General features: G+C 38.8%; 1 protein-coding gene across 1 annotated transcript; it reads left to right on the forward strand.

Moving 5' to 3' along the window:
• The first annotated feature begins 5,712 nt into the window (after positions 1–5,712).
• On the forward strand, positions 5,713–12,347 carry sost (sclerostin). Its single transcript, XM_032573958.1, has 2 exons — positions 5,713–6,344; positions 10,507–12,347. The coding sequence occupies exons 1-2, from the start codon at positions 6,077–6,079 to the stop codon at positions 10,914–10,916; spliced, it is 678 nt and encodes a 225-aa protein (XP_032429849.1). The 5' UTR covers positions 5,713–6,076; the 3' UTR covers positions 10,917–12,347.
• Positions 12,348–12,637: the final 290 nt, after the last annotated feature.

Below are 12,637 nucleotides of genomic sequence, written 5' to 3' on the forward strand. Positions count from 1 at the left end.
TTCCCTGGGGCAGTCTGTCTGAAATCAGAGGAGATGCTGCCATCCACCGGCGCCACTGGGCCCACTGACCACCACCAGCATGCAAGGTGGTCATGAATAAAATATCACTGAAAATGTTTAAAAGTGACGCTATAAGATTTAGAGGGAAACTGAACTGAATTGTTTCAGTTATAGCATTTGGGTTCAAAATGAAATACTCAAAACATTTTCTTGCATCCTTGAAGAAGCAGAAGTTAAACATTGGTCTAAAGAGTAAAATATTTCACTGTGCTTTGTTTAAAAATCACCTGGTACACTTGCAGCAACTTTTAAAAAACTGAAAAAAAGTCCTTTTTACTTACTGATTTTCCAGCTGTTTCCATGAACTGCTAAACTTTCAAGTGCGAAATGCATCCTGTCTCATAATATTAAATATGAGCATGTGATGGTTTGTGTAGCTAAAATGTATCCAGATGTGCAGCATCTTAAAACATAAATATGATCCACAAACATTTAGACAGGGATAAATACCTGCTTGCATGAGATTGAAATTTTTCAAAGAGTCGTTCGGCTTGTAACATTATCCTCGCTAAGATTATGCTCCTGCCACAGCTAATACTGTGATTTGCGCTATATGTATGGGATATGATATGTGGGCGGAATAGACCCAATTTGTTTTGTTTTAGATTCTGCAGTACAAGATGACTTAAGTGGAAAAAACATTTAAGAATTGTCTATAATACAGTAAACATTGACAATAAATTAGTTAATCCTTTTTTTTCTTGGGTGCATTTGATAGAAAATAATAAATAATTTCTTCTTACATGAAACTAAAGTTTGATCTGATAGTTTTGAAGCTTTTTAAAGCTTAGCACTTATAGATGAGCACAATGAAAACCAACCACTTCATGTTTGCAATCCTTTTTTTGTTGCTTTGAAATATAACTGTTTTCATTAAAAAGTATCTAGTAAATATGACATCATCATGCAGTTCAGAATTGGTCACAATTTGTGCACAAAGTGTAACTTCTACTTGGAAAAAGAAAAAGAAATTGGCACGTCCATGTAGTTCTGCAGTAAAATATTCCTAAGGATTATTGTGAGATGCCAGAAAGCATGTGCACGATCATGCTACACATGTTGTGAATAATTTCTTCACTCATACTTGAGGTTCAAAAAGGAGTTTCAACCATGGATATAATTTCTTCTTATTTACTGTCGGGTTTTTGAGCAAATCAACCTGTGCTTCACTAGCTAATAAACTTATGATGCATCACATAAGCAGACTCCTTTCATAGAGAGCTTGAATTATTTATATTTTTCCTCATATTTTTTCCACATTTATACATTTTTGTCCTCTGCAGTGCCAGTTTTTCCTTTTTTCTTTTTTTTTTTTCAATTTGGTGAGCATCTGATTGTTATTTGGGTTTCTTTGCGCTCTGTTATCATGATAAAAACACTGCACTGGAGCCCAAGGGCTCTATAAAGAAACCCAGAGAGGTCTAAATTGAGACTGTGATTGACATCCGTCGTGATTTCGGTGAGGAGGCTGTAATCAGAGCTGGCTTAGAGTAGACACTGGGCCCATCCATTACTCTCTAAAAAAACATTTTGGCACAACTTTAGAGCTGGAGGATTGCACACAGTGGGAGAACAGAGCTGTCTGCTCCTCTTACTTTAATTCCTCTTGGATCACACGATGCAAATCAGGCTCCATGTCAGATTTCATACATGTTACAACAGACAGTTTAACATAGACAATTATTAGAGGGTTAGTAATAAATATGTACAATTTCACTTGGGGGTTTTTTTGCAACAAGAAAAAAGGTGAAAATAATTTTCAGGTTTAATCTGTTATGCTTTTTTTTTTTTTATGAATGTACGGTAAAACAAGAAGTGCAAGCAAAAGACAAAATATGTTTCCCCAAAAGATCAAAGGGGAGAAAATCTCATTGACAGAATAAATGAACGGTTTACATGTTGGCAACGAACCACTTAACTTATTAGCAATGAGACCTATTACATTCTAAATGTTCAGTTTGTTCCTATGGAGATTATTTTTAAAACTATATATCTATGGCAAAGATATATATTTCATTTATGTGCCAACTCATTTAAAGTGTTGCTTAATGTGTAACAAAAGCGAGTCCTATTAATTAATTTCAAGCAGTTTTAACCTGAACTTGTGAGTTAAAGGAGCTTTGATTTGCATGTTTGTTGGACTATATCAAGATAAATTCCTTTGAGAAACAGCTTTTGAAGCCAGCAGTTGAATTGGAAATTGTAAGTGTAACCACATGGATCATTTTTACAGTACTTCAGGGAAGGTAATTGGACCTGACAGTCCGGAGGAGTGTCTCATGTGAGACTTTTACGCACGATGAAAGGTTCTGTTTGCACTGGATCTTCAAATAGGAAAGCTCTATGTAAGATTGATACTGTAATAAAATGAACTAAATATAATGTATGCACAGCTGTGTACATGATTACATCAGGATTTTTCACAAATCATGATTTACATCTTGCTCAAAGCTGATTTTACCATATCTTGACTATGATGTCGCTGGCTCATGGAGTTAATACATTGCTGTTACAATTGAAACCTCTTTCTGCAAGGGTGGGACTTCACCACGTTGATCCAATTGATTACAGAAAAAAAATAAAGCTTCCCAGAGACTTGAACTTAACTGTGCAGGAAAGAAATATGCCGTGGGACTGAGATGTCCAAGTGCAAGTAAATCCAACGCATGTTGATCCAAATCAGTGGATTGGGATCAGAAACTCCAGTCCTCGAGCGCCACTGTCCTGCAACTTTTGGATGCACCCACATTTCATAACACCTGGGGAAAAAAAAACCCAAAAAACATTGCATTTTCTTGTTGGCATGTTGGAAAGTATGGCATGGTCATCATCAACACTTCATTTAATTCAGGTGTGATGGAGAACAGATGCATTCAATAGTTGCAGGAGAGTGGCACTCCAAGACAGCAATTGCAGACTCCTGATCTATAAGCTACATGTTGCATTCCAGTCAGAAGCACCCACTTCTACACTCCCTGCTTTTTCTGGTGTTAGGAATGAAATGACAGTGTCATGTGAGTGCTGGACAACATGAGATTGAATCAAGCATGGTGGTTTGAAGAGCTAATCTTTAATTTCCAGTCTTGATGTTAGAGGAGGACCAAATTGCAGACATGACGTTGTGAGTAACAGGGTCCGTTTAAAGGATTTAAAATGATAAAAAGTGCAGTGTTGTATAAAGTACTGAAATCTCAGAGTCAAGTAAAAGTACAAGTACCTCTCCAAAATACGACTTTGGTAAAAGTCGAAGTCACTGACTGAAATGTTACTTGAGTAAAAGTCTTAAAGTATCTGAAACGTCTTGTACTTAAGTATGGAAATTACTGTAAAAATGGATGTACTCAAGTAATGTAATGAAAAGTACAAGTAAAAAGTAAAACAAGGCAAGTGTGAATGACATTTCTTATATTTTGGTAAACTTGTCAAATAAACTTAAAATAATGTACCCAACCAAGTGCAGACAAAATTAAACCTGCTAATAAATTGTTCCAGTTTTAAAGAGTAGCACATGTTAATGGTTTGTGGTTTTGAACTTGCATGCCTTTCCTATATTCGTTAAATTTAGTCTAAATTGCTATCGCTATGGCTTCTGTCCCCCATTGAACTAGGGTGACCAGACGTCCTCTTTTTCCCGGACATGTCCTACTTTTCAGACCTAAAAAGATGTCCGGGGGGAATTTAAAAATTGTCCGGGATTTTGGTCAACTGCCTCAAACACATTACATAGCTTACAGTGCATTATAGGGCACGGCGCTGCGTGTCACGTAATCCCTGAGCCGCGTCAGTGCGGGCAGCACTCTTCTGTGTTCGTCCCTCCCACCCGCTGGACGGTGTTCTGATTTCTGATTTCCCCAACAATGGGAGAAGCGAAACAGGTGTATCCTATTGGAGGTGATGAACAAGCCCAGGCAAGCAGGCTACGGACTTTGTTCGGTAGCCTACTTGCTAATCAGTAGGTGGGGTCAAAACACTTTGTTTCTCTCTCTCGCTTTTTTGTAACGAGTAACTAAACCACACATTGAAAATGTATCGGAGTAAAAGTACGCAATTAAGTTCGGAAATGTAGTGAAGTAAAAGTGAAAGTCATCAAAAATTTTCATACTCGAGGAAAGTATGAAGTACTCCAAAATATACTTAAGTAAAGTAGTGAAGTATTTTTACTTCGTTACTATACAACACTGAAAAAGTGTACAGCTGAACATGAAGCAAGGTAAGTGGGACATAGAACTGGGGTGTACGCAACAAAAGAAGCCACTGAAGGGTCAAGGAAAACCGGGGAGTTCAAGTACTAAGGAGTGAAGAGTGCAATTGAAACCTGGTGAGTCTAATCAGCAGGATGCAGGACAGCTGGAGGAGATTACTTAGCAGGGATTTTGAGGGGAAACAGATTTATTAAACACAATTGCAAAGTCGACCTGTCACATAAAAAACCTTTCTAGGATTAAAGGACTAATCTTCCAACGACATCTAGAAAAAAAATCATCCATGCGTTTAGTCACATTGACTACTGCAACAGTGTCTTCACAGGTCTGCCTGAACCTGCAAAATGGCTGAAACAAATTAAATAAAGACTAAAAACCCACCTAAAAAGAGTTGCCTTTGATTACTAATAACTGGAACAATTAATATTATATTTTGTGTATATTTGATAAGGAAGATTTTGATGATGGCATTTGACAAGATGTAATGTTTATCACTTGTTTCATAACTGGTTATTGTATTGTGAACACTTTCAACTGCCTTCTTGCTGAAAAGTAGTATACAAATAAACTTGACTGACACACTGCAACAATATTAAGAGTATGGTTCATTTTTCTATTTATTTAACCATTTATTGACATTTGAATAATTTAGGGCACGTTATTCATACTTTTTCTTATTGACTGTGTTTCTCTTAAAATTCCATTCAACTTGTGATATACATGTAATGATCTAATTATTATAAATGTATTTATTACTTTATGGCCCTTTTGGTATTGCACAAAAAAAGAGATTCTATTGAAACGTCAGGACCTAACATGCTGGATTCTCCCTCAAGAGGGCAGTGTTACAATGTGAGTCTCTATTAGACAGGGCTCATCAATTCCGTGGGACTATCAGGTAATGCCAGGAACCATCAGTCCACATTCTAAGCAGAAATCCATATTATTAAATAAAACGAGTTCATGCCTTGTAAACAGCCCATGTTAATGTTACAGGGGTTGATGATGACCACATTAAAACAACAACGTCCTGATGAGAGTTTTTGGAGTTGAGCATCTCATTAGATGTAATGTATTTGTAAAGAACTGTGGTGAGGTGGAATTATTACCGCAGGAGCTGAAGGATTCATTTGTGTAATTAGATTTTATATATATTAAAAAAAAGGTACAGGGTGAAAGGTCTCGGGGGAGTGTGAGGAGCATATGCTGCAGCTTTGGGAGGACTCGTGTTCAGATGATGTCCAAAATAAACCAACTATAGAAAATACTTTCTGAGACACGTAATGCAATAGGAAGCGTTAAGATGCATTGCTGCTGTTAACTCCAACAACAACGGAGAGATATTTCACTCTACAGATACTCGCCCGTCTCCTTCTTTTCTCGTCTCTGCTCTTTTTTTTTTTTGTCCCATTTTTTCCCCCTCCTTTGCACTCTCATCTGGTCTGACCTCAAACTTTTCCCGTATTCCTCACCTCTACTTCCCTCTACTCAGTTCCTCTGTTTACTCACCCATACCTCCTCCCTCCACCCTTCCTATCCTCCTCCTCCCTCCTGAATGAATCGCCCAGGTTCAACCCCTCCCACACCGAGTGAGCTTTAATTGTCAGCCCCGGACAAGAACTTGCGTAAAAGCTCCAAAAACGCGTGCCCCTCACACACTGGAGACTGGAAGTGACAAACCTGGACCAGTGCGCATCTCTTTGGCGTGTGTATGTGTGGTGCTGCGTGATCAAGTGTGTGTGTATGAGTAGTTTAGATTTTTATTTCTAAGGAAGCTTGCCGGTCTGGTTTGATTTATTTCTGCCCGAGCAGCAATGCAGGTATCTGTGGCCCTCATCGTCTCCAGCTCGGCGCTCCTGCTGCTGCCGCTGCAGGGATGCTGCGCGGCCGCCAAGGGCTGGAAGGAAATAAAGAACGATGCCACGGAGATTTTACCGAACCGGAGGGAAAACAGCCGGCCACCCCACCAGGCGATCCTGCAGACCTCAGACAACAACAACAACAACAACAATAATAACAACACCCTTAATAACAGGGCAAAAAACGGAGGGAGAACATCCACTTCAAACACGGTTTCTTATAGTAAGTATTTTCTTTAAGTGTTCACACACACACACACCCACGCCCACACACGCATCCACACACCATATATTAAAAAAAATATGGTATGTTGGAAATTGCAAAAGGAGATTTCAAATTAAAATTCAAACCTTTCAATTTCACCTCAGAAGCATGTTCTCCAGAAATTTTTGAGGGGGGTGCGTTATAAAGGAATAATGCAACTAATTTAAACGTGGTCTCTTATTTCTAGAATTGTCATAAATAATATTATGCACATAGGTCTTTAGGTTGGGGGTTTGGCAGAAACCCCTGCCTTCTCACCACTTGGTCTTGCCACAGTTAAGAAATCATTGAATTTGTCCATATTGTGTAGCTTTTGTGCTTCCTAACACAAACAACTTAAATGCATTAATTGCACTGAAATTCCTGTATGTAGAAAAATTGGGTCTGTCCAAGCTGAATGGGATCTGCTGTTTGATCCCAACTTCAAATTGTGTCACATTTTCTCACCAGCTTACTGATTAGCAACAACTTTGCAATGTGTGTGTGGGCGTGGGTGCGTGTGTGTGTGTGTGTGTGTGAGTGTGAGAGTGTAAAACCCAAGGATGAGTGTGATGAGAGTGGCTCACACTCACATTCTTGTGGTTGCTTCCCTTCACGCAGTCTGAAGTTGAGCGTTCACAAAGACATCACCGCTTTTTTTTCACATTGTCTTCCAGGTTGTTTCCCTTTCTCTTTATACTATCAGTCAAGCTCTGCTTGCTCCATGACCGTTTGATTGCAACATGTTCCCCAAATAGAAAAAAACACCAAAGTTTGTTCTGCAGTGGGGGATGCCTTTTGTGGAGAGTGGGGCTAAGAAATTGCTTTTTAAACGCAACGCTGCTTTTGGGAATGATTCCCACCTGTGGTTAGGAGATGCTGTATGTTGTGATAGAGGGATCATTGATTCAAGCTGGGTGGTTCAGGAGTTGTTGCCTAATCATGGCCTCTCAAGCTGGAGCTCAGAGGAGGCGACTGATTAGATTAGAAGAATGAGCATTTAAGGTCAATTTGTGTGAGTGATTCTTCTCTTTGAGGATGAAAAACAGCACCAAAGATGACCAAATTTAAATACTTAAGACATTTTAATTTTCTCCAATATAAGGGAGGTTTGTTTTTATTAGCAAATATACAACAAATATCAAGGAATTCCCAAAGGGAAAAGAACTCTCAAATGTTCCGGGCCACTTTTATTATCCATCTCTTGATTTAAGTCCTGGGATGGGGTTCTCTGGTCCATTTGGGGACGCGGCAGAGATTTTGTCCGATGCCTGGTTTTCTTCCAATCCTCTCGAAAACTCACTCAGTTGTGTATTTCCTTGACATTTTAATATGCGTAGGTTGATATGAGAGTTTCACTTTACAATTCTGAGAAGGAATTCTAAAGAATACTATATATAATAATACATTTAACAATATTTAATTTGTTATAATTAAACAGAGAAGCAATGATTCTTTTGTTGGTAATATTCTGGTAATCTAATGTGCTGCTATAGCCGTAGCAATTCTGTCTATAACATTTGCGCAGATTTTTATACACAAACAAACAAGCAAAAGTTTGAAAAAAAAATTATTTCTAAATTTAGTAGAAATAATTTTTTCATAAATTTTCAACATTGGATCAGTCCCTGAAAACAGAGTCTCACAAACAGGAATACTTCTCTGAAAATTGAACTTATCTGTTATAGATCAGTACATCAGAATTGATATTATTTATTTCTGTCATGAAACCAACAGTAGAAATAAATGTTTAAACAGCATGACGCCATATCATCCAAATCATCAGTTTCTGAAGTTTGAAAATTATCACTAGAAATGTACATATTTTTTTAATTTTCCTATAAATAATAGACAACATTTGATCATTCCTTCTTTACAGATGTGCTGTTCATGGCTTGCAAGCCGTGGTTTGAATGCTGTAAAACCAAAATGTACAATTTTTGATACAAGGATTTCTGAGACCTCTCCCTAGAATAAATATATTAACATACATTTGACACATGTTTTAAAATACATTCTCTTCACAAATGCAAATTACATCAAGAGATGCGTGTATCTTTTTGCTTTATACAGAAATGAATACGGAAGGTCAAATGTTTTAAATATGACCAAAAGTTAAGAAAATCAAACAATGTATAGCTACTTTTTTAATGATAGACAATGCTGTAGGAAAACAAATTGATTTTTTTGAGAAGTGCCATCTGTATCAGTGTCAAACTGTCTAACCTTAATTGTAGTGATGGGTGTTTTAGCTTCCACACAATGACAGTCAGTGTAAATACGTAGAGGCCATTCTGTCAGCTAGCTGAACATCAGTGGGCAGCAACAGGTGGGGAGGGGTGGCAGCAGGACAAAATTGCAGTCACTCCACAACTTTCTTTGGCATCTCATTTAAAGGACTCTAAACTGTAGTAATGTAATGATGGAAACCTTCTTGCTGCAACTTGTGAAAACTCTGGTGTGCCTGGAAATTAGTGGCCGGTCCATCCCTGCTCACTAAAGAGGACAATTAAAGAACGGGAAAGACTTGGCCTGGACGGAGCTCAGATTTGATTAACGTCCTGTTTTCGGGAGTATTTAATGCAAACTGCCTCAGCTTGCATGTTGCGGATATCGCATACGAACAGCAGAACACGCAGAATATCACCAGATCAGATTTTCAGAGTGAGAAAAAAAAAACAAAAATCATAAATCCTTTGTTTGGTCTTTCTTTTTTTTCCAAAGAAAGCCACAGAGGAAAACAGATCCTTCTCTCGGTGTATCATTTCTGAATCGACTGTTCTTCGGCTTGTAAAGAAATACGGGTCAGTAACTTGTGCGTGTGGTTGTTGTAAAAGCTGTTGCTTAAATGTAGGATTACAGGCCGAGTGTGTTGTCTTAGATCATCCTGGCTGATGCCCAGTTTATTGAAAACTCTAGAGTGCTTTTATAATGTTGCATTAAAACAACCAGACAGCTGTTTACTCCTCCAGAGCCATATATGTTTCCTGAGGGTGAAAAAACTGAATGCCAGTTTTTTTTTTTTTTCTTTCCTCCACCCCAGACCTGCATTTGGTTTGATTGAGCTGTTTAATGGGCCTCTGGTCTGGATTTGCTATCAGTTTATTGCTGCCAGCTGGGTTTCTTTGTCAGGCGCTGTTGTCAGCTTGTGATCAGACCATGAGTCACTGCTCAAAATCTGATCTGATCTTATTGGCTGAAATATCCACCTAAATGTACAAGTTGCTCTTTCTACTTGAATAGGCATGTCTACTTGTTTTATATAATGTTATTTGTAAGTTGATAAGAGGACATTGAATTATCTTCATCTAGGTAAAAATAACAGTAATCAGTTATCATAATGAGCCTTATAACCTATCAAAATCCTCCCCCCGCCCCATTCATTCATTTTTATCAGAAGGACTGTATATTTTCTTGGATTAAAATTAGTTTTTCCATCAATCAATACCTGGACATTAAACTTGGGATTGTAAATAACGTGTTTCATGAGTCATTTTATTTGTTAATCAACCCAAGATCTATTTTACTGTAATATAATTAAGGATAAAGTATTCAGCTCTACTGCTACCTGGTGACAAGGGAAGTTTTTTTTGTTGTTGTTAAATTTACACAAGGGGGTTTCTCTGTCAAGATGTCTGAATTTCAATATGTATCTTTCATTTGAGGAAGAGTTTGTCTGATCCTCAAACCAAGACACCCCCAATATAGGACAATTAACAGGAAAAGAAGCGGCCTTCTATTCATGTTTACTTTTTCTAAATTAACTTATGTTTCTGTTCCAGCATTCTATCTCTTCTATCTCCTGTATCAGTTAAAGGAACAAACAGCAAGAAGACTGTCGGTTTTTCTCTCAGTTTGCTGGATGGTCCTTATTTTGGATTCATAAGTAAAAGCTACAATTTAGCAGGAATTAAACTAAATTAGATTAATGAATCACGGCATAGAACACAAGCCAAAACATTTAGCACACCCAGTTACTCAGGCTTGGTTCTAACTTGGCAAGGCAATATGTTTTTGCGGTTTTGTGATTCTCCTGTTGCAAGTTTCAGAACTCTATTGAGCAGCTTTGGGTGTGAGGGGGTGTGTTTTCCATGTTTTGATCGACTCCGTGAGTTAAAACTGTGCCACTCTTCACACCCAGGTCCTTCCGAGATGAGCTGCAGGGAGCTACGCTCCACCCGCTACATCACTGATGGTTCCTGCCGCAGCGCCAAACCCATCCGGGAGCTAGTCTGCTCAGGCCAGTGCCTCCCCGCCCACCTCATGCCCAACTCCATCGTCCGTGGGAAGTGGTGGAGAAACAGCGCTGCAGATTACCGTTGCATCCCAGCGCACACCAGGACAAGAAGAGTCCAGCTTCAGTGTCCGAACGGCAACACTCGGACTTACAAAATCCGCGTGGTCACCTCCTGCAAGTGCAAGCGCTTCAGGCCCCACCACAACCAGTCAGTTGCCAAGGAGGTGCCGAAGAGGCAGCCCAGCAGGAAGCACAGCCGCTTGTCACAGGATCGGAGCAGCAACAACACGCCACTGCTGGACAATGCATACTAAAGCAGCCAAAGACTGAGACTGAATGCGCATTACATGTTACTCAAACACCAACATTTCTCCTTCGTACAGGGAAGGGATGCAAGAAAAAACTCAAAGAGAGAGAATGTATAAGCTAATTTCTGGTCTGATTCTTTGCATGATAAATTGGATCAGCAACAGCAGTGACTGGTCAGGAGGGGACCAATCTGGTCTTCTTTCCAAACAAAGTTCTTGTAAAAATTACGACAAAATGTCCTTGAAACTTCAACTCCTACATGTACAAACATTCAATGGATTCAGAGTCTAACTCAGCCTCGAAGGTGCATTTTCTCCGTTTCCTTTAGTGTTTGGGACATCAGCAGGATTTTAAGAAGTTCCCTGAAAGCTGCCCCTAGATAGACCTGTCAATCACACCAGTTGTTTTCTCAAAACTTAGCAACACAGAGTCAGAACAGACAAAGAAATGAAAGTTTACCACCTCCAACACCATGTAGGGGACCAGTGGGCATTCCTGTGACACCACATAATTAGCTAATTCCTGTGTTAAGATTGACTCACACAAAGCAATTTTCTCTAGATATCACCAGTTCCTGTTTGCTAGGGTCACACAGGAAAAAAAAAGTGCACATGGTGTGTGGGAGGCATCAGAAAGTGTTACCCAGGGGCAGAGCTCTCTCCATCACACCCACACTGGAATTCTGTTGCAGTGGGCCAAGCTGAGCAGGGATGGAGCCAGCAGGAGTCAAGAAAGCCCCACTTCTCTCTTTAAACAATCCAGGCGGGAAACCGACGAGGACCATCAGAATCTTAAGCAACGATTTGGTTTGTCGATGTACTACAGAAAAAAAAAAAAAGTTTCTCTGAACTTCTTCAGAACATTAACAATATCCCTACTAGTTCTCATCTCTGCAGTGTTTTTCCTCTTCCTTCATAAATCCAAATGTCTGCTGAATTTTCTCCCAAAACATACATTGAAATAGCAACTGGAAAGAAGTTCAGCATGATTGTACATATCAAACCTGCGTGCCACGCAAGGATGGCAGGAAGAGACCTAAAGAAGGACTCTTTTAAAAAGAATGAACTTCATATTTATTTTTTATGTCCACATTTAAATTATTTATGCAACCTTTTATATCAACTGATAGTCATAATTGCCATATAGTGTGATAGAGAAAATAAGAGTGTACAGTCCACAAATAAAAGTAAAGGCAGATATATTTCAACAAACTGGCCTGTTTGGTATTTTTTCCTTTTTAAAGAAGTAGCCTACTGATTTACGTTTATGAAAAAGATGATAGAGTTATAAGCAGATATGAAAGGACAATATCTTGCAAAAAAAATGTATTCTTTTTAGAAATTATCAGGCTCTGTCCAGGCCATGATCAATTTTCTGGAGGACATTAAAAAATGTAAAAAGTAGGCCTCTGTGGACAAATAAATAGTTAAATTTCACCCAATGCATTGACAATGTGTCATTTAGTATGTCATTTTTTTTCATTGGTGCAATGCTACAACCACTAAAATCTGGTGCTGCTCCATTTTTATTTACATTTTGTGAAGAAGGAAGTTGAGCTGATCTCCAGAGGTTTTCATGTCGTTTCCATCAGTAGCACTTGGTACAGCGCCACCACAGGGAAAGAGGTGAACAGATTTTTCAATTAGTCTGGATCATTCGACACAGTGCAGTCTGAAAGCAAACTGCACCAGCTGAAAATGTAACAAATGTTGCAATTTTGGTCCTC

The sequence above is a fragment of the Xiphophorus hellerii genome, chromosome 10 (genome assembly GCF_003331165.1).
Source record: "Xiphophorus hellerii strain 12219 chromosome 10, Xiphophorus_hellerii-4.1, whole genome shotgun sequence".
Classification (NCBI taxonomy): domain Eukaryota; kingdom Metazoa; phylum Chordata; class Actinopteri; order Cyprinodontiformes; family Poeciliidae; genus Xiphophorus; species Xiphophorus hellerii.

Excerpts from the sequence above, each read along its gene's own strand:
- sost (XM_032573958.1), top strand. The coding sequence starts at position 6,077 with ATGCAGGTATCTGTGGCCCTCATCGTCTCCAGCTCGGCGCTCCTGCTG. Across the intron at positions 6,345-10,506 it reads TTCAAACACGGTTTCTTATA|GTCCTTCCGAGATGAGCTGC; the intron begins GTAAGTATTTTC and ends CTTCACACCCAG.